General features: G+C 37.7%; 1 protein-coding gene across 2 annotated transcripts in view; it reads left to right on the forward strand.

Annotated features, from left to right (window-relative positions):
* KDM1A (lysine demethylase 1A) overlaps window positions 1–22,973 on the forward strand; it is a 63,237-nt gene that overhangs the window by 28,319 nt on the left and 11,945 nt on the right. For both annotated transcript variants that reach the window (XM_082614005.1, XM_082614006.1), the window contains 8 exons: window positions 5,159–5,292; window positions 8,122–8,200; window positions 8,826–8,918; window positions 9,805–9,911; window positions 11,498–11,579; window positions 12,642–12,736; window positions 21,398–21,540; window positions 21,903–21,993. In XM_082614005.1, coding sequence (XP_082470131.1) covers window positions 5,159–5,292; window positions 8,122–8,200; window positions 8,826–8,918; window positions 9,805–9,911; window positions 11,498–11,579; window positions 12,642–12,736; window positions 21,398–21,540; window positions 21,903–21,993 — 824 coding nt within the window. The remainder of the gene's footprint in view (window positions 1–5,158; window positions 5,293–8,121; window positions 8,201–8,825; window positions 8,919–9,804; window positions 9,912–11,497; window positions 11,580–12,641; window positions 12,737–21,397; window positions 21,541–21,902; window positions 21,994–22,973) is intronic.

Raw genomic sequence — 22,973 nt, forward strand, 5'->3', positions numbered from 1 at the left:
ACAATGTTGATTCTTCCAGTCCAAGAACATGGTATATCTCTCCATCTGTTCGTATCATCTTTAATTTCTTTCATCAGTGTCTTACAGTTTTTTGCATACAGGTCTTTTGTGTCCTTAGGTAGGTTTATTCCTAGGTATTTTATTCTTTTTGTTGCAGTGGTAAATGCGAGTGTTTCCTTAATTTCTCTTTCAGATTTTTCATCATTAGTGTATAGGAATGCAAGAGATTTCTGTGCATTAATTTTGTATCCTGATACTTTACCACATTCATTGATTAGCTCTAGTAGTTTTCTGGTAGCATCTTTAGGATTCTCTATGTATGGTATGTCATCTGCAAACAGTGACAGCTTTACTTCTTTTCTGATTTGGATTCCTTTTATTTCTTTTTCTTCTCTGATTGCTGTGGCTAAAACTTCCAAAACTATGTTGAATAAGAGTGGTGAGAGTGGACAACCTTGTCTTATTCCTGATCTTAGAGGAAATGGTTTCAGTTTTTCACCATTGGGAACTATGTTGACTGTGGGTTTGTCATATATGGCCTTTATTATGTTGAGGTAAGTTCCCTCTATGCCTACTTTCTGGAGGGTTTTTATCAGAAATGGGTGTTGAATTTTGTCCAAAGCTTTTTATGCATCTATTGAGATGATCATATGGTTTTTCTCCTTCAGTTTGTTAATATGGCTTATCACATTGATTGATTTGCATATACTGAAGAATCCCTGCATTCCTGGGATAAACCCCACTTGATCATGGTGTATGATTCTTTTAATGTGCTGTTGGATTCTGTTTGCTAGTATTTTGTTGAGGATTTTTGCATCTATGTTCATCAGTGATATTGGCATGTAGTTTTCTTTGTTTGTGACATCTTTGTCTGGTTTTGGTATCAGGGTGATGGTCACCTCGTAGAAGGAGTTTGGGAGTGTTCCTCCCTCTGCTGTAGTTTGGAAGAGTTTGAGAAGGATAGATGTTAGCTCTTCTCTAAATGTTTGATAGAATTCGCCTGTGAAGCCTTCTGGTCCTGGGCTTTTGTTTGTTGGAAGATTTTTAATCACAGTTTCAATTTCACTGCTTGTGATTGGTCTGTTTATATTTTCTATTTCTTCCTGGTTCAGTCTTGGAAGGTTGTGCTTTTCTAACAATTTGTCCATTTCTTCCAGGGTGTCCATTTTATTGACATAGAGTTGCTTGTAGTAATCTCTCATGATCCTTTGTATTTCTGCTGTGTCAGTTGTTACTTCTCCTTTTTCATTTCTTATTCAATTGATTTGAGTCTTCTGCCTTTTTTTCTTGATGAGTCTGGCTAATGGTTTATCGATTTCGTTTATCTTCTCAAAGAACCAGCTTTTAGTTTTATTGAACTTTGCTATTGTTTCCTTCATTTCTTTTTCATTTATTTCTGATCTGATCTTTATGACCTCTTTCCTTCTGCTAACTTTGGGGTTTTTATGTTCTTCTTTCTCTAATTGCTTTAGGTGTAAGGTTAGGTTGTTTATTTGAGATGTTTCTTGTTTCTTGAGGTAGGGTTGTATTGCTATAAACTTCCCTCTTAGAACTGCTTTTGCTGCATCCCATAGGTTTTGGGTCATTGTGTTTTCATTGTCATTTGTTTCTAGGTATTTTTTAATATCCCCTTTGATTTCTTCAGTGATCTCTTGGTTATTAAGTAGTGTATTGTTTAACCTCCGTGTGTTTGTATTTTTTACAGATTTTTCCCTGTAATTAATATCTAGTCTCATAGCACTGTGGTCGGAAAAGATACTTGATATGATTTCAATTTTCTTAAATTTACTAAGGCTTGATTTGTGACCCAAGATATGATCTTTCCTGGAGAATATTCCATGAGCACTTGAGCAGAAAGTGTATTCTGTTGTTTTTGGATGGAATGTCCTATAAATATCAATTAAGTCCATCTTGTTTAATGTATCATTTAAAGCTTGTGTTTCCTTATTTCGTTTTGGATGATCTGTTCATTGGTGAAAATGGAGTGATAAAGTCCCCTACTATGATTGTGTTACTGTCGATTTCCCCTTTTATGGCTGTTAGCATTTACCTTATGTATTGAGGTGATCCTATGTTGGGTGCATAAATATTTACAATTGTTATATCTTCTTCTTGGATTGATCCCTTTATCATTATGTAGTGTCCTTCTTTGTCTCTTGTAATAGTCTTTATTTTAAAGTCTGTTTTGTCTGATGTGAGAATTGCTACTCCAGCTTTCTTTTGATTTCCATTTGCATGGAATATCTTTTTCCATCCCCTCACTTTCAGTGTATGTGTCCCTAAGTGTGAAGTGGGTCTCTTGTAGACAGCATATATACGGGTCTTGTTTTTGTATCCATTCAGCCAGTCTGTGTCTTTTGGTGGGAGCATTCAATCCATTTACATTTAAGGTAATTATTGATATGTATGTTCCTATGACCATTTCCTTAATTGTTCTGGGTTTGTTATTGTAGGTCTTTTCCTTCTCTTGTGTTTCCTGCCTAGAGAAGTTCCTTTACCATTTGTTGTAAAGCTGGTTTGGTGGTTCTGAATTCTCTTAGCTTTTGCTTGTCTGTAAAGGTTTTAATTTCTCTGTCAAATCTGAATGAGATCCTTACTGGGTAGAGTAATCTTGGTTGTAGGTTTTTCCCTTTCATCACTTTAAATATGTCTTGCCACTCCCTTCTGGCTTGCAGAGTTTCTGCTGAAAGATCAGCTGTTAACCTTATGGGGATTCCCTTGTATGTTATTTGTTGTTTTTCCCTTGCTGCTTTTAATATTTTTTCTTTGTATTTAATTTTTGACAGTTTGATTAATGTGTGTCTTGGCGTGTTTCTCCTTGGATTTATCCTTTATGGGACTCTCTGTGCTTCCTGGACTTGACTGACTATTTCCTTTCCCATATTAGGGAAGTTTCCAACTATAATCTCTTCAAATATTTTCTTAGTCCCTTTCTTTTTCTCTTCTTCTTCTGGGACCCCTATAATTCGAATGTTGATGTGTTTAATGTTGTCCCAGAGGTCTCTAAGACTGTCCTCAATTCTTTTCATTCTTTTTTCTTTATTCTGCTCTGCAGTAGTTTTTTCCACTGTTTTATCTTCCAAGTCACTTATCTGTTCTTCTACTTCAGTTATTCTGCTATTGATTCCTTGTAGAGAATTTTTAATTGCATTTATTGTGTTGTTCATCATTGTTCGTTTGCTCTTTAGTTCTTCTGGTCTTTGTGAACGATCCTTGTATTTTCTCCATTGTATTTCCAAGATTTTGGATCAACTTTACTGTCATTACTCTGAATTCTTTTTCAGATAGACTGCGTATTTCCTCTTCATTTGTTTGGTCTGGTACGTTTTTACCTTGCTCCTTCATCTGCTGTGTGTTTCTCTGTCTTCTCATTTTGCTTAAATGAGGGGTGTTTGGGGTCTCCTTTTTGCAGGCTGCAGGTTCGTAGTTCCTTTTGTTTTTGGTGTCTGTCCCCAGTGGCTAAGGTTGGTTCAGTGGGTTGTGTAGGCTTCCTGGTGGATGGGAGTAGTGCCTGTATTCTGGTGGATGAGGCTGGATCTTGTCTTTCTGGTGGGCAGGACCGCATCCGGTGGTGTGTTTTGGGGTGTTTGTGACGTTATTATGATTTTTGGTAGCCTCTCTGCTAATGGGTGGGGTTGTGTTCCTGTCTTGCTAGTTGTTTGGCATAGGGTGTCCAGCACTGTAGCTTGCTGGTTGTTGAGTGGAGCTGGGTCTTAGCGTTGAGATGGAGATCTCTGGGGGAGCTCTCGCCATTGCTGTTACGTGGGGCTGGGAGGTCTCTGGTGGACCAATGTCCTGAACTCGGCTCTCCCACCTCAGAGGCACAGGCCTGACATCCGGCTGGAGCACCAGGGCCCTGTCAGCCACATGGCCAGGTACGTGGGGAGTTTCTTGCCTTTTGGGATGTCTGAGGTCTTCTGCCATCATTCAGTAGGTGTTCTGTAGGAGGTGTTCCACATGTAGATCTATTTCTGATGTATTTGTGGGGAGGAAGGTGATCTCCACGTCTCACTCCTCCGCCATATTGAAGGTCTCTGCCTTGTTCTTTTTATTCTCCTAATCTTACTAATGCCTTTCCTTTAAAGTTGCTTCCATTATCAGTGCTTCCAACTTCTTGTTTTATGTGCTTTAAAATGATTAAATATGGGTAACTGGTGCCTATCTTGTTACTTATATAATTACTTCAGTGGTATTGAAGTTTGAAACTCTTTAAATTGTTTCTTGATATGTTCAGAAGCTGATGGAAGTATATATTTGTAAGATCATCTTAGATAGAGAGCGCCGAATCAGAACCACTAGACCACCAGGTAGAGATCATCTTAGAAATAAAAGTAAAATATATGTGAATGTTTCTATGGACATCTTATAAAGATGTACTTAACCATCAGCTTATAAAAATATCAATTTAATACCCAATTTTAAGAATTATACTTGTTATATAAGTCATATATATACTATGTATATATATTACTATATAGTATATGCAGTAAAATATTTTACTTGCAATATGTGTAGTAAAGCATTTCTAATGTTTCTGCCAAAAAAGGCAAATTCCTTGCTTTCTTTTGTCTCTTCATTGTAGTCTGCTTAGTTTCTCTCACTGCTTGCCAGCACTGAATTATGAGAACTGATGGATGGTGCCATTTATGAGATCATGTGTTGGTTATTAAACCTTAGAGTCCTCTTCATGTTCCCTGCTGTAGTCCTAAAAGAAGGCATGTGATTGTGTTTTTCACTCCATAGTCTCTTTTGCTTTCTTGTTAGTGTATTTTCCTTTACTCTGGTTCTTTAGTTTTAAAATTTATTGTATATTATCAATAATGCTAATTTTAATTAGAGTATCCTCCAATATTTTAAAGTTTTTTTGTGGATGAAGAAAATATTCTAAATGCCTTGTGCTTTATAAGGTATATTGTTTCACTCATTAGTAAACTGATTTTTGGAATGTTAAGCTCAAAAGAATGACTAAATCCTAAGGATGTTTCAGCTTTTGAGCAAATTGAAAGTTTTTTTAAAAAAGGAGGTGAGATCAGTCTGCAAATAAGGCAAAGCTTTACAGAGGTTCTTCAGGCAAGAAAGGAGTTTGAGGCATAATCATTATCCCTAGTTTTGTATTCACTTGCACTTTTCCCAGAAGTCCTTTGCTTTTCTTTGTTAGGTGTGGAGGGTGCAGCTTTCCAGAGTAGACTTCCTCATGACCGGATGACTTCTCAAGAAGCAGCCTGTTTTCCAGATATCATCAGTGGACCACAGCAGACCCAGAAGGTTTTTCTGTTCATTAGAAACCGCACAGTAAGTTTCCAATCAGCTTTTTTCCACCTGAATTGTAAAAGGTACATATTACTTTTATATAGAATATGGGGGGAAAAATAGAGAGGAAAGAATTTTTAAGTTATCTGTAATACTATTATTCCGAGATAACCACTGTTAAAAATTAGGTTTTTTTTACCTCCAGGTATTTTTTTAAATGTATATTTAATTTTTGTTTTTACAAAATTGAGATCCTACTTCCATGCATTCTTGGGATCCTTTTCTTTCCTCATAACCTCATAAACACACAATAAGAATCTTTATAAACTTTTTTTTTTAGTATACGTTAAAAATAATCACTTTGTCTTTCCTTCCCAGGGTAAGAGAAACCCTTACTCTGTTCTACTCATCTGGTTCATCTTCCTCCTCTGGCTAAATGATTGATTTTAATGTCGGCAAAATATTTTTTTGTCTGACAGTTGGGTCATACTTTAACTGTTGGGCATTTAAATGTCCATTTTTGCTTATTATAATGAAGCTCTGAACAGATTTATACATTCTTGACTCTTATCTCTGGTTATTTCCTTAGGATAGAGTTCTAGAAGGAAAAGTACCTGGTCAAAAAGTATGAACGCTTTTAAAGATTTGATACATGTCAGATTGCTTCCCAGAGAGGCCGACCCAGTTGACACCCTCATTACCCTGCCCTGTTTTTGTGATTAAAACGATGATAATCTGTGCTGCTGTAGTAGACCAAAATCATTTCATTTATTTTCCATTTCTTTGATTACTTAGACTGATTGCTTTTTCACATGTATTAGTCATTTGTATTTCTTCTGTGAATTTTTCTTTAATGTCCTTTATTCATCAGAATTCTTTGTATACTATTCAGAACATATTCATTGTACTCTGGAGTGATACAAAGTAGAAGAAATTCATGTTGTAATTTCACTTATTTTGGCTATAGCTCAGAGATGTCTTTTTAGCCACCACTAACATCTTTATTTTGACCATTACATTGCAAAACTACTGCTAAATTTGGATTGTTAAATGCCATTCATCTAGAGTGATTGGTAGGTTTTTGTAGTCCAGAATAAAGGTTCTTTTTTGTGAAGGAAAATAGGGTGATTTTTTTTAAGTGAATGGAAAATTCTTAATGTGCATTTCTGAGGCTGATTTGTCTTATAACTGAATCAGCTTCTGTGTGTAGCATGTCAACATTTGTTCTAAGTGGATTTCAGACAAAATTGTCATTCTTTTGTTTCATCCTGAGGGGAGTTTTTACTTTTTACTCGAATTTGAGTGGTGGATTTATAGTGATCTCTGTTTTCTCTGATTCATTACCTGTGACCAGAAATCCAGATTTGGGGAAGGACTAGCCCAGGTTAGAGTTGTGGTCTCTGGCTGTAAAACGGAACTTAAGTCATTCTTTCCTTTAAGAACTGTGTCAGTTCTCTCGTGTTAAACTGCATCTTTTGCTTCCAGATTTTAAAACCGTAACTTTAGGATTATTCAACTAGAACCTATGACCTGACCTTTATATTATAAGATGGAAGGAGGAAGAAGGCTTGTGTTGAGGGGTGATGGACTTGGGCCCACTGTGTGCTTGAGGAATTCCATTTTCCTTTGACAGTGGCCATAGAGAAAAGCAGACGGTCCATATGGATTTGGTCATATCTCTTTGTAATTGAATTTATTTACACTTTTGTGTGTGTGTGTGTGTGTGTGTGTGTGGTACACGGGCCTCTCACTGTTGTGGCCTCTCCGTTGCGGAGCACAGGCTCCGGACGCACAGGCTCAGCGGCCATGGCTCACAGGCCTAGCCGCTCCGCAGCATGTGGGATCTTCCCGGACCAGGGCACGAACCTGTGTCCCCTGCATCGGCAGGCAGACTCTCAACCACTGCGCCACCAGGGAAGCCCTGAATTTATTTACACTTTAATTCCTTCTTTGAAACTTGTTTATGGAGCAGTCTTTATTAACTTTTAGCTAAGACGTAAATATGATGGTATTCAGCTGGTCTTGCATTTTGCAGATATATATTCAGTTTGAAAAGAATTCATGTTAGAGCCCATTGATTGTACCATAATATTTTTTATTCCTCATCTTACTGCTTTTTCAGCAGTATTCAAAATAATTGACTCCTCCTTTCTTAAATACACAGCTCCCTTAGCTTAACACATTATTCTAGTTTTTCTCCTGCCTCCCTGGTTGTCTTCTCTGAATGCTTTATAGCCTTATCCTTAACAACAGGCCACTATGTGAACTGGCTAGAGTTCCTTAAGGTCCTCTCCTCTCTCCCCCATTCTTTCCCACTAGGAGCCCTCTTCTACACACTTGGCTTCAGTTATCACCCATAAGCAAGTGGCTCTAAACCTAAACTCTCCTCTGAACCCCAGATGTATCTAGATGCCAGTCTTTCATGTCTTCTTGTTGTCTTGAAACTTAACTCATTATCTCTTATTTCAGTGTCCCTCATTCAGTGAATGGCATACCAACTCATTTATTTGTGCAGGCCCAAAACCGAGGAGTTATCCTTTGCACACACACCTCCCCACATATCTGATTGATCATTTGATTTTGTATCTACTCAGGATCTCTGGAGTTATCTAACCCAGGTTTAAATTCTTGTTGCTCCCCAGCTGTATGATCTTGGCAAGTTACTAGGCAGGCTAAATTATCTCCTAGCTTCTTTAATAATTCACTCATTTGACATAGTTTTGTGTTTCATTAGTTTCTTTGTCAGGAATATAAGCCTTACTGTTTCACTGAAAGGAAAACCTATATTTGAGGCCTTAAAAAGATATTTTAAAGTGGTCAAATGGTATATGTCTATTTGATTGTAATACAGTTTCTATCATTTAAATACAGTTGCAGTTGTGGTTGGATAATCCAAAGATTCAGCTTACCTTTGAGGCTACTCTCCAACAATTAGAAGCGCCTTACAACAGTAAGTAGTGTGTTCAATAGGACTGGTTTTGAACTGGATTTAAAAATGGATACTTCCTTCCAGAAGCTCATGGTTCCTTGATAATGAATTTGATAATGAATTTTCATCTTCTTGTGCTATGCAAAAATGAGCCTTGCAGCAAAACTATTTTGTGTGTTTGTAATTGTTTTTCTGATTTTTTAATTGTGTTAACAGGTGAGTGAGTTCAGAGATTGCTAGTAATTTCTCCAGACCTATGTTCCAGGTTTAATCCACATAGTACTTTGGTGGCATTCAGTTGGCTGTCTATCTGGCTTTCTCATTTCCCACTTGCCACCAGCAGGCTTATAAAGTTTTTGCCAAAATAAATGAGCATAATACTACTTTTTAAAGGGTTGGTTTTGTCCTTCATTTCATCTGTAATGGGATGTCATTTTTAAAAATTCAAAATTATGTGATATGCATTTTGGACTACCACACAGATGAATAGTTCTAAGAATCACTTTTCTAAAGGAGTCACATGACTTGAAGCTTATAGAAAAGATAAATAGAATGACTTCATGATGGAGAAACAGAAGAAGAGTTAAGAGTTTTCCATTTAAAGTGCTAAAAAGATAAACATGTTTTTAAATTCATTTTTCTGTAGGTGATACTGTGCTTGTCCACCGAGTTCACAGTTATTTAGAGCGTCATGGTCTTATCAACTTCGGCATCTATAAGAGGATAAAGCCCCTCCCAAGTAAGGACCTGGCCAATGAATTTTATGGTTTTAAATTAGGTTCCAGGAGGCTTTTTAGCATTTTATTTTGATTTCTAAATCCATATTTAGAGTCAGAATATTCCCAAGTTTATCTTCTTATAAGTCAAATTTAAAGTAAAATCTCTTTGTAAATGTGAATTTCCTATAATTTCTGGTTTGATAAATACTTGGTAAAAGATACTGAATTTCCAATTTATGAAAAAACAAAAGTAAAATTTATTAAAAATGAAAAAAATCAGTTATAAAGTAAGAAGTTTGTTTTCACTCATTAACCAGTTCTTTAATGCAATGCTAAAGGTTGCATTCTTATTTTTTAAATGCTTTTTACCCCTTTCATAGTGTCTGGATAACGTCTGCCAGGAATCAGAATATAGGGATATTTTGAGAATTAATACATCTATCTACCTATATATTTATAATACATTTATATTTATGCTTTAATAATTTTTCATAAAAGGAAACTAAAGGCTACAGAAGTAGAGCTTAAAGAAAATAGCTTTAAGAATCGATTGGTTGACTGCTCAAATTGTCCTAAGTATAATTGTGAGGTAAATGTGGGAGATTATTCATAATAAATTAACCAAGGGTCGCAGATGCTGAAGCACATGGCTGAGGTAATGAGAAAGTAAATCTTAAGATAAAGGATTTCATTTATGAATTTTCAACATTGAATTAAAGTTTATAAATTTCAGATATTTGCTAATTTGTATTCATATAGTTTTCATATTTTGAAAATAACTCTGAATTGTTACTTTGTGAGACGTCATAACATGTTAAGAACCTAAAAATTTTCTTGAAAAAAAATGACAAAAACTCTTAAACCTACAACAAAGTATTTTAATATTTGTTCATTTTTTAATTTTAGCTAAAAAGACAGGAAAGGTAATCATTATAGGCTCTGGAGTCTCGGGCTTGGCAGCAGCTCGTCAGTTACAAAGTTTTGGAATGGATGTCACACTTCTGGAAGCCAGGGTAAGAATTTTATTTTGGGTTTAGAAGCCCAGCCTAATGGAAATACGGTAAGGAAATTATCTGTTGCAAATTAAGGAATCCTACAAATTGAACTAAACCAAACTGATTTAAATAATACTCAAAGTATTTTGACAGTGTTAACTACATTGGATAAAACATTTTTGACAGTAAAACTTTGAAAAGTGCTCAGGGAGTATTTAGAGTTTATAAATAATCCATATAGCCCTTTGATGTATATTTTCAGGTCATTGTTTCTTGGCAGCTAACTTTCAATTTGGGGGCTTTCTCAGACATGCCCTTTACAGGATGCAGTTATTTTTAGTGGTGGGACAGAGTGAATTGTATTCTGTTTGATTGTAAACAGAAAGGAGTTGGTTCTCAGACAGCAGCCATCTTTTACAGCCTGGTAAAGCCGAGATATTGGCTCCTTATCATTAGTCCTAGAGAGAGAAATGGAAACTGAAAGTGAATGGGGATGATGGCACCGAATGGAAAAAAAGAACATCCCATTAGGATGTTACTATTCAAATCATTTTCATGAGTAATTTTTGAGATTTAATTATTTTTCAGTGGCTTAAAGACCTCCCTTGACTCCTACCATTTAAAAAAAACAAAAACCAAACAGCAAAACACTTCTCACATAACCTAAACAATCTAAAATTTTATAAAAGCTTTCAAAATGTTTTGTGCAGGGCAGTCTAAATAGCTTTTTACAAATCCCTAATTTTTTAAAATGTTCTTTTCAAATAGAGTATGGGGAGATCAAAATTAAATAATTCCTGATGCAGTCTTACTTTAATATTTTATTCATTAATTCAGAAAACATTTGTGTGCCCTCTGTCTCCTATGTACAAGGAATACAGCGAGGAATAATGGGATCATTATGATTCCTACCCATGTGTGCAGGTTTTTGTTTTGTTTTGCTTTTTTTCATTTGTTTGTTTGGAGTTTACAGAGTACTCTCATGTAATCCATGACTGAAGTACCACTGCAGCTCAGTAAGATTTCCCCATACTTGAAAATCTGCAGTCAGCAAAGATAACACTTGGGCCTGTGTAGAAATGAGAGGTATTGTCAACAGTTCATGCTCAGTAGACACTCTGCCCTTGGGCATGGGGCTGCACTGGAGAGGCATTTGTCAGAGAAGTCATATATCAAATCATTCACAGCTGACTTTGACACTGTGGGGCAAGAGCCAGAACATGATGGTAGAAAAATGGCCTTTAGTGTTGAAATTTGTGAACAAATATTTTCTATGTGAGTGGCCCTTGCTCAGCCTGTACAACTGGTGTTAGAGACATTAGGGTAGGTGGCTAATAGAACCAGTAACTAAGTATGTCTTCTGGGTGTCAAATTGTTTCCTACCTCACATCACTTAATTCTGTTCCTTTTATATGTCATTCATTACCTACCACTCTCTCAAATAGTTCAAGTTCATTTGCTCTTTGTGCTCACATCGTACTCCATGTAAACTCTAACTACACCTTTCTTTTTAAGTTATCAAAGAGCCCTGAGATGGTACCTTGCCAGGTTATTATGGTTAAACTAGAATTTATGATTTTAGCCATTTAATTTCTGAAAAACAGGATCGTGTGGGTGGACGAGTTGCTACATTTCGCAAAGGAAACTACGTAGCTGATCTTGGAGCCATGGTAGTAACAGGTCTTGGTAAGTAGTTCTTAGTTTTGTGCTGTAATACAAGGTCTGAGACTCATAAAATTGTTTAATCCTGCATATATATATATATATATATATATATATATATATATATATATATGTATGTATGTATGGTTTTTTTTTTTTTTTGGCTGCGTTGGGTCTTTGTTGCTGCACGCGGGCTTTCTCTAGTTGCTGCGAGCAGGGGCTACTCTGCTGTGGTGCGCGTGCTTCTCATTGCAGTGGCATCTCTTGCTGTGGAGCATGGGCTCTAGGTGCACCGGCTTCGGTAGTTGTGGCACACGGGCTCTAGAGCGCAGACTCAGTAGTGTGGCGCACGGGCTTAGTTGCTTCATGGCATGTGGGATCTTCCCGGACCAGGGGTCAAACCCTTGTTGCCTGCATTGGCTGGCGGATTCTTAACCACTGCGCCACCAGGGAAGTCCCTGTTTAATCTTTTAAAGCCATAGATACAATTTTAAAATATATTGGTTAGGATACTGTTCTCAGTATTAGTGAGAGGTAAATTGACAAATAGTCTTCCTGAAAAGATACATCAATATGAGCATAATATAAAATGTACATAGATTTTAACCTAGCGGATCCAGTTCTAGGAAATTATCCTAAGAAAATAGACAACTGGACAGTGATGTAGCAGAATGTTAGAAACCACAAATTAGAAGATTAAATTATTATAGAATGAGAACTATGCAGCCACTAAAATTATGTAGCTGCATATTAACATGAAATTATGTCCATATTTGTTGCTAAGTTGAAAAAAGATCACAAAACAGTGCATGTGTTATGATCCTTTTGTATGTATATGTCTGTAATTTTATGCACATAAAATCTAGAAGGGTCTGTAATGTTAACTAATTTTTGGTAATAGGTAATGTTTTGCTTTCTTCTTTATGCTTAACTTAAATATTTATTTTACTTTGGGCATTTTGTTGATATATAATTCATGTACCCTAAGCTTTGATATTTTAAATTTTGAGTAAAAATATTTTTGCATTGAGGTTTTTGTTCTCTTTTCATAGGTATGTTGAATTTAATTGTTGGAGTTTTTTCTAGGAGGGAATCCCATGGCTGTGGTTAGCAAGCAAGTAAATATGGAACTGGCCAAGATCAAGCAAAAATGCCCACTTTATGAAGCTAATGGACAAGCTGTAAGTTGACAACAAACTACTTTTCACAATTTCTTTGGTTCAGTCGAAAACAATTTTGGAGAAATATGTGAATGAATATACACACATATAAATATGAACTGAGAGTAGAAATAATGTGACATTATTGTGATTGTTTCTTAACTCTGAGCTATATAGGAAGGGGTTATACATACCTGTTTAGGCATTTATCTTTAAATGCTTAATGAAGATTAGGCTAGCTAGGCTGTTAAGTTTTTTAGTTTTTGGTGGGCTAATAGTGAAATGGTGGTACTAACCTGATGCTTAGATAGGTTAAAGTGTTTGTTGATCAGAGGCATAGGAGCTTCCTATGGTTGGTATGGTAGTAGCATGGAAGTGATATTCAGTATGGGAGAGTGAGAGTGTTTTAACAGCTGTATTACAGGTTATGTAAGTCAGTCCTAATTTTTAGGGGTCTGTGAAACTCAAAAGTTTGTATTCAGCAGAATTTTTGCCAACTCCCCTGTTAGGAGTGAGGGAGTCTACAATTCTCAGGCTATAAACACACTATCATCTTTATATTTGAAGGAAGGGAAAGCTTGCTATGTATATGGCAGTTTAGCCAACTGTTATTAAAAGTGGTAAGATTCCAACTCTAGAATTTTGTGTGATAGGTCCCATGGGACATCCTCACCTTTTCCTGTCTACCTATAGGATTTATGCAGTTCATATCAGAGAAGTACAAACTTTTAGGAAATGTTTTGGTTCCCATCCCCACCATTCTGGATCCATATTTCCTCCCAGGGCTTTTTTGGGGGTGAGGGGAAAGGGCGGGCAGCCTTCTGGCAAAATAAACAAAGTAGAAAGGAAAAGGATGAAGTAGAGGTTAATTCAACAATCCTATAAACTTCTATTTACCCTGCAAAGACCTGTAAAAGATAAAGAGATAAGACAGTCCCTGCCATGTAAGACCCCACAGTCTGATGGTACTTGTACACAAATAATTATCTTTTCCCACCTTTTTATTATAGAAATTTTCAAACATATACAAAAGTAGAAAGAGTACTATAATGGACTCCCATTTTTCCAGTCTTGCTGAGAGCAGGGGAAGTGACATGACCAGATAGGTGTTTTAGGTAGATAGACAGTAATTTAGAGAATTGAATTGAGGAAGCAGGGTCTCTGAAGTAGATATTACATTAGTCCTCAAGAAGTAATGGAATCCAAACCAAAGATTATCACTGATCTTTGAGACGCTATCTTTTTCTTTAGACTTTCCTGAGTGTAGAGCAGGTTCATTTAGTCTTTCTAACGGTAAAAAAGTGAGGTTTTTTTCCTACTAGAGATATCCAAAGAAATTGTCTGCTTTCTTGGTATTAGATAAGCTGTAAAACATTTTTTAAAACACTTGTTTCTAAATAACATACGAATATTCTCTGAAGTGTGGCCTACAGCCAGCTGCCAATCCATGAACTAACTGTTGGTTACTAGTATGGGATGAGATTAATATCTTGTGCCAGAATGTAAATAAACCACATCATTTAACCACGATGTTTGTTCAGATGATGACTTTTTTTTTTTTTGGTAGCAAGACTTTGTCAATGAAAGAAGTGGTGGTGCATTTAGTTTATGTTCTGGCATAAGCTCCTTATCTCACCAGGACCAGCCCTTTGAGTAGCATTTTGGTACACAGTTGTTAAGCTGGTGTGTGGTTTTCAGCATTTTGTTGTCATTCAACTCTGATCTTTAAAGGATTTTTCTAGATTTGTTTGTTTGTATTTGGTGAAGCAGCCAAATGGTAAGGAGGATTCTTTAAGCATTCTCAAATTTGGGAAAAAATTCTTTGCAGCTTTGAGTTCTGCTTGCCTTAAGTTAGTCAATCAAACGTAAAAAGACATATTAATATTTCTTAATCATGCTGTTCCCAGTGGTCTAGCTCAGAGTAGGAATGGACAACCAGTGACCAGTAGCCTGGCTTTTGGCTTATATGACAAGTACTAAGAGCTTATAGCCTGGTTAATTTATGCTTATAATCACAGATATGCGTCGTGGCTTTAGAAATCTAAGGAATAACTCAGTCAGTTGCTTCATTCTCCCATTTTGCAGAGGAAGAATCTAAAGCACATGCATATGTTTTCCTGAGGTCATTATAGTCAATAAGTTGTAGAGCCAAGGTCCGTTGTCTGGTGTTCCAGCTTTAATGCCCACACTTGCTCTGTTCTGCCTGGCTGATAGTTCAAGGAAAGTGGGGGCAGGGGTGAGTGTGCAGTTCTGACTGCCAGTGTGACTGCATCAGCTGAGTCTCCTTCTCAGAGAGCTTTCTTTTAATAGTTATTCTAAGGAGGCCCACCTAGAGTGATGATATTCACTCAGCCATTGATTTTTCTTCAGTGAACTGTTGAACGAAATGGGATGTGTTCCTCCATTCTCTGTGGATAGCCTCAGTGGAAAAGAGGGTGATTGATTTGATGGTTCTGTTGTTAGTACATAGAAATTAATTATTTCATCCTATACAAGACCAGCAGTTAACTCAGAGTTATTAATATCATTTGTAATATTGTCTTAAGGACATATCACCATACTCAGCCATTTTGCTGCTATAGAAAAAAAATCATGTAGTAAGTGGTTTTTGTTTTGTTACCTTGTTATTGTTTTAATAACAGTCACAAGAATCCCTGAAAGAGTTTGCCTCTCTCTTCTCTCTGGTCCTGGACTGGCTAGTATGTTGAGCTTGTATGTTTGTTTTTGACAAAGGAAGCTTATGTTATGGCTTTGGTTGACTAGAACAGGGCTTTCTAATCTGGTTCTACTATAGGATATTCTTATAAATAGAAGTATCTTCTAAGCCTATAAAAACAATCAGAGCTCATAAAGCAGGTGCCCTTGGATTAACTGATGATGGAGTTATCCTCTGAATTACGCAGTTTTAAATAGATCTGGGTAAGGTTGGGAAATAGGGTAATTCATATTTCAGGAGCATTTTGGGAGTCACCAGTGAGAGGACTGAAAACATGGATTGGTGGGGGAGACTGGAGAAATGACTGTTTTCTGCATCCCCTATACAGCTAGTAACTTGGGGGCTTTAGATTCTAGTTTTGTGTTTGACTTTTTTTGAGTAATGAAAAGATATCTTAAGTGAGTGAGTGTGTGAGAGAGAGAGAGAGACTCTGTGTGTGTGTGTGTGATTATTAAGTGAGATCCAAAGACTCAGTAACTACTTAGAGAAACAGAACCTGATTTTTACTTGGGAATGGCTCAGCTATTATGAGGAAGAAAGATAACACTTGAAAGGTAACGCATGCCAGGCTTCTTACAAATACCATTGATTGGATACACTCAGTACCTATCATAACTTAGCAAGTTTCCACTTTTATTCATAGAGAGTGGTGCTTAGGTGGTTATACTTTTGACAGAGGCATCTTGGCCGTTTCAGTTTTCATCTTCCTTTTTGGAAACATCTTTGGTATCTTTAAGGCAGTCTTTCTCTACCCTTTAAAATCATGACTGCCAATCCCTGCTTTTGATAAATGTAAAAATCTCATGCCTTCCTTTAATGTTTTTGAAGTTGCAAAATAAGTTTTTCCCCTCAAATATAGTTACAATACTGACTTTTCCAAACTATATTAATTTATTTAACAAGAATTTATTGAGCACCTCTGCTATGTGCTAGAAGTTGCTGGAGTGCACTCCTTAGACATGCCATGTGTGCCTTCTCCACATGGCTTAGTCCCTGCTCTAGGAAAGTCAGTTATTTACATCCCCTAAAAGATTCCTTATGAGGTAAAAGAAGGAGGGGGAGGCAACAGTCTCCATTTATAGAATCACATTGAATTTTATTTGAATTAAGGATATACCTGTTGTCCTTATTCTCCCTTCAGGGTTAATAACAATATCTCATTTCCCTTAGCTATTTGGGAATCTGGGTTAGAAACTCCTCAGATGTAAATTTCTTTTTCCACGATTTACCAAAGGAGCTAATCTTTCGTTTTACCGTAATTATAGAAGTGCATGGGGATGGGAGAGGTGGAGGTTGACTGTGGCCTCTGTTGGCCAGATTTGGCCATTACAACTTTCTTCAATGTGTAATTCTTTCTGAGGATTTCTCTGGCTAAATCTCAGAACTTTGAGTACCTGGAACCTAGGTACACATAACTCCATTGCTCTGCTGCTAGAGAACTTATGCAGACTGGAAGTATGACAGATGGGCAGTGTTTTTTGAAGACCTACCAAGCTTGTGAGGATAGAATGCAACCAGAGGTAGAACTAAGGAGAGCTGTTGATTTGAGATGATTTCTTACAGAATCAGGAACCCTGTCCAGAAAGTTGCTTGGCTCTCCCAAAATTTATTCTGCATGAGCCAGTCACACAGGCTTCCCAACCCCGACCATGTTCAGGGATGCTCCATATAATCCATCCTCCATATATGGATGCTCCATATAATAGGATCAAAACAGTCAGGATTATACCCCATTTAGAGGAGTGAGACTCACCAAATTTTTAGTCTTGAAGGAGCCATTTATTTGGAGCCTTTCATTGAGAAATAAATGGTTTTGGAAAATCATAAAATCTATTTCAAGCAATAGCCTTTTTGTTTGATTCTTTGCTAGGAAACTGTATCAAAGGTCCTTTGCCGAAAGACTGCTTCTTCATTTGTTGTTATGTGTTGTCACTGTGTTGTAATATAGAAATCCAGCTGCGTAAAATGTGGTGCTTAAGCCTTGGTAATCATTTACTGAGTTCCTTTCTGAGGATGCAATTTAAGAATATAGAATAGAACAGTCAGGTTAGGGCTTCCCTGGTGGCACAGTGGTTAAGAATCTGCCTGCCAATGCAGGAGACACAGGTTCAATCCCTGGTCCAGGAAGATCCCACATGCAGCGGAGCAACTAAGCCCGTGCGTCACAACTACTGAACCTGTGCTCTAGGGCCTGTGAGCCGCAACTACTGAGCCCGTGTGCCGCAACTACTGAAGCCCACACACCTAGAGCCCCTGCTCCACAAGAGAAGCCACCACAGTGAGGAGCCTGCGCACCACAACAAAGAGTAGCCCCAGCTCACAGCAACTAGAAAAAGCCCACGCAGCAACGAAGACCCAACACAGCCAAAAATAAAAATAAATAAATAAATTTATTTTCTAAAAAAAGAATGAATGGTCAGGTTAAACTAAAATTATTGTGACTTGTGTTAGAGATTGCCAATATTTCAACATCCTTTCATAATTATTTGTGGAACTAACAGAGTCCAGGGGTTCTCACCAAAGGGAAAGAAATGACCTGAAACAGGTATGTAGGCGGTGCTTAGGGTAGTCAGTTGCTAAAGTTCTTGTCATTGTCTGAGTGTGTCAAGTAGAATATATCTAATAGATTAATTTTAGAAACAGATTCAAAGTTTAAATACATCAAAAAAACATTTTGGTTTTCTCCCAGTCAGTATTGGTGTCCTAATGGACAAGTATTTTATTTGCTATTTTCCAAATATTTAATTTTAAAGTGGAATTTTAAAATTAATGGGAAAAAATCCAGGTTTCAAAGCTACCCCTGGTGTCACTGACAACATTCCTATAACTGCTTAGCAGGAAATGGATGGGACCTGACTGCTGACTGGAGCCCTGAGTTAGAGGGGTTGTCCTGGAGATGCAGTCCTGTCATTCTGGTATCAGTCAGATGCGGCAGTGATCTTTTGGTTTGGTGTTTGTTTGTTTGGTTTGATTGTTGTATTTTTTCTCTTGTACTGAATTTTGCTTATTCCTCTCTGCTTTCTGCACTGTCTCCCTTTACCACCACCACCCCCACCCCCACCCAAAGTGCCTTTCTTTTGCCCATTTCTGTGCCTTGACTCTCTCATTTTAGACTCTGTACAGTCCGTTCCTTATTTCTGAGGTAGTTACAGCTTCTGAGCTCACAATGCTTCTGTCATGCTGTGTGTTTAAAGCCTTGATTTTACTGCTGTCTTACAAAACTAAACTTGGCTTGGCTGTTGGGCTATTATTTACAGTTTATTTCTCTCTCTGCTGCACTGGTTAAAAGGACACTGTCAAGGTATTTTTCTTTCATAATTTTTCAATTCATTTTCCTCACTGTTTACAGTAACCCATTAAAAGCTTGAAACTTAAATCTTTCCCTTCCAAAGATCCCGTCCATCATACATTCCCACTGGTTTGTTGTCGTAGAGTTGCACCTGTATGTTGGGCTGGTGCCATTTGAGTATTTGTCATTGAAAGCGCATGTAAAAAGTCATTTTTTGTGGGGGTGTGGGTGGACTAAAGGGGAAAGTGTAACGAATCAAGTGGGCTGCTCAGCAAACAGAGGGAAGAAACAAAAGGTCAAATTTGGTCCCTCTAACCTTGACAGTGTCCCTTTAAATATTTCTGTACCACACACCCTGGACCCCAGATACTGAGCCTTTGAGTGCTGCGTACTTTTTCAATATGAATTTCCCTGTGTGACTGTCACTCTAGCTGTAAAGATTAGAGCTTGTCTAAAGCAAGCTATCCAATTGACACTGGAAGAGCTTTAATCTGTACCATTTGCAAACTTGGCGTATTGGCACTTTCTGTCCTATTGTAGAGGCATATGTGATCTGGTCCCTCTTGCTGCTATAGCATCCTCCTGCTAGGCATTTTAGAAGCCACATGTAGAAATACCACCATTTGTACTCCAGGAAAAGCAGTCATTCACATTGCACCTGTGATCAGTGAAGACCTCATAACTATGTAGATTTCATATTGAAAATGTGATTGTTTCCTTTTTAAAGGAGCACCAAATTTAGAACCATCTTTTGTAACATCACTGCGGGAATTAACACCAAGCAAAATTTCAGCATTGCTTTGAGCTCTTCTGTATGTGACCATCATATATAGAGTATATGTAACTGACGGGAAAGTAAATGAAATTCCTGACAAGAGGTCACTTCCATCAGCTCTGATAGCTGTGTAATCAGAACAAGTAGCGATGTCACCAAGAGTTCCTTTCTTTGGCCCTGGACTTGAATGGGTAGGTCAGATGTGTTTGATCCACCAAGTCCTAGGTACCACCCTGATATATAAATGGCACCAAGCATCCAAAGCCGGATTCACTGCCTTATTTCTCAACATAAACCAAAAGATTCTCAGGGGTTTCTATTTCTAAGGCTAAGGGGGATTCTCTAATTCATAAAGATTTCCTGATCTCTCCCATGTGTGATCTTTTAGAACTTGATGCTTTAAAATATTATTTTGATTGAATTAGTTATAGCGTCTTGTCATAATTTACAGTTCCAAAGGAGAGTTGCAGTCCTTTTCCCTTTGTTTTGGTGCAGATTATACTTCTCACCATATTCTTTCTTGCTGTACCATGGCTCATCTGATAAGAGTTGCTGTGTGACTCATCAGTGAAGGGGCAGAGGCTAGTGCTTCAAAAGCCTCCATTGAATTGGGAAGGGCAAGACTGAAGGAGCTGCAGACGAGAAGCAGAGTTTTACTGGGACGATCTTGTCCATAATAGTTACCTCTAGTTGTAGATCATTCTTCCTCAGCCTTAGTGATTATTAGGACTTACTTTCATGTTTTGTTTTCTTGTTACCAATTTTAGGTTGATGGTAAAGTGAAAATCCAAATTTTGAATCCCGTTTCTCAGTTGATGCCTAGCTTTTTCTTTTTCTTTTTTTTTTTAAATGTATTTATTTGGCTGTGCCGGCTCTTAGTTGTGGCACGCGGGCTCTTCGTTGCCGCGTGTGGGATCTTTCGTTACGGCATGCGGGATCTAGTTCCCTGACCAGGGATTGAACCCAGGCCCCCTGCATTGGGAGCACGGAGTCTTAACCACTGGACCACCAGGGAAGTCCCGATGCCTAGCTTTTTAGGGCAAGAGATGCTCGCCTTAGACATGCTTTTTCCTTCTCGCTATTCCCATGAATTCAGCAATAGGATTGTAGATACAGTTTACTTCGGGGCTGAATTAAGCAGTAGCAGAGGAATTTGTGTCAGCTAACTGATGGTATCACTAGGTAGGGGCACAGCAGGGATTAGGAGCATGGTCTTGCAGCTTGACGATCTGCTTTGCAATCTGTTCTCTTACTCCAGAGTAGTGAGCCGGACCTGGTACCTCAGTCACTCATAGTCTAAGAGCATTGGATATTCAACTCTGAACTTAATTGGTGCCGTAAAACACTATTACTCTGAGAAAGAATTAAGATGCTGTTGTGTTCTTATTAATAGCCATGAATTTCACTTCTCTCTTCCCTACTCCTAACCTGAAATTGTCGTCTTTGAGGGGAAGCAGATACCTTGGGCTTCTTATTTTTTCATCCTGTCCTTATTCTGGAAGGTGCTCAGGTGTGTTGACATAGTCTTTGTTCTCTGGGACTTCTCCAGTGTGTTGTCTGCATGTCAGCCCAGCTTATCTCAGTGCATGTCAACTCCAGGGCACCTTGTGCTCCACATGACTTCACTCAGCACCAGTGTGAATCCTGTGGCTGTTAATAGAGGTAGAGTCCCAGCTCTGAGGGCAAAATCATGAGAATAGGAAAATATCTGGGCTGAAACATTTCACGTCTCATTTAATGGAATTGACCACTTCATAGAAAAGACAGTTTGAATCATTGTCCTCAAAGGTTTCCCCTTTGAGATACATATTTTGACCTTTTAAACTGTAGAGCATTTGTGTTTTCATGGATGGTTATGTTTAGTCGTGTAAGGACCAACTCTGCCATACTTCAAAATTTCAGGTTCCTAAAGAGAAAGATGAAATGGTAGAGCAAGAGTTTAACCGGTTGCTAGAAGCTACATCTTACCTTAGTCATCAACTAGACTTCAATGTCCTCAATAATAAGCCTGTGTCCCTTGGCCAGGCATTGGAAGTTGTCATTCAGTAAGTACTTTGATACCGCTTGTTGTATTATAGATTCCATTTATAGATTTGCTATTTAATGTTTAAAGTTTTCATCAGTTTTCACTTATTTTCTTGTGAAATAGTTAAATCCAAAAGTAAACCTATTTAAAATAAATTACATGATCCTTAAGGCTCTCTCGATTGTAAAATTCATGTCTTTTATGGTATTGAATTAACTGTATTTAACATAGCCTAGAAAATAATTTGCCACCAGCCAACTTTCTTATTCCAAAGTATTAGAAATTTTAGAGGGCCTTGATGCCATCAAATGTTTCTGATGGACACCTGTCTTACTCAACAAGGCTGGCTGTGTGGCCCGAGCATATATATTGTCTCTTCAGGTTACAAGAAAAGCATGTCAAAGATGAGCAGATTGAACATTGGAAGAAGATAGTGAAAACTCAGGAGGAACTGAAAGAACTTCTTAATAAGGTGAAATTTTATATTTTTTTCATAGCTGAAGATGCATCAGTAGGGGGAAAAGGCCTTTAATTTAGAAATTTAAAAGCATTTCTGATTTTTTTTCTCCATGGGAGAGAAAGTCTGCACAGCTCATTATTGTTAAGAAAATAATGACTAGCAAAAGGCACTGTTTTATCTGTCAGTCTTTCAGCATGGCATTATTGGTAAATTGTTGCTGGGGGAAATAGATCTTTCCTGTGTCAGGTTGCTGTTGACTGTTGCAAAGCTGGCCTAGTGCCCTCTGCTGAAGTCTAGGATGAGAGGGAGATCAGCTGTGCTGGGGTTAAGTTCCCACTGATGAAGACAACATGTCAGCAGCCAGTACCATAATTCATTGGCATAATTATTTCACTTGAGGTGCCAATATGGGGATATTCCCCAATGGTACCTATAAGGGGGCCTTTGTTTATGCCACCTTCCAGAGCCCCAGCTCCAGACTGGGAAACCATTTGTTTCTCCTCATCCTGCCAGCTGCAAACTTGGGGGCTTTATGATGCAAAATCTGGGTGCATCTTGTGACTGGACTCTTGCCTCATTCTCTCACTGTACCTCATTTCTTCATCTTGTCAAATGAAGAGGTCTCTGGCACACCTTCTTCATGGATTGTGGTATGGGTGAAGTGAGAAGAGTGGCTAGAACATGGCCAGCTGGTGTGAAGCTCCCAGTCTCAAGCTTTAACCTTCACCCTAGTCTTGTGTAGCACCACCAGAAATCCGAAAAAACTAACATTGGGAATGGTTCTTTAAGGTTCTTTGTGTGATGATTTGACCTTTTACATATTTAAAAAACAAATCTTGACAATTTGTTTCCCAAAGCAATAAGTTTAATTGGAGACAGTTTGTTTTTCCTGGTAGTTAATTTTTAATTAATTATATATTTTTATTAATGGGACATTCCTAGTTCTCCCATTTGTTTTGGAAGACAGAGCCAATCCTACTTATCTGATAGTG

This window comes from Mesoplodon mirus (assembly GCF_964341445.2).
Source record: "Mesoplodon mirus genome assembly, chromosome: 3".
Taxonomy (NCBI): domain Eukaryota; kingdom Metazoa; phylum Chordata; class Mammalia; order Artiodactyla; family Ziphiidae; genus Mesoplodon; species Mesoplodon mirus.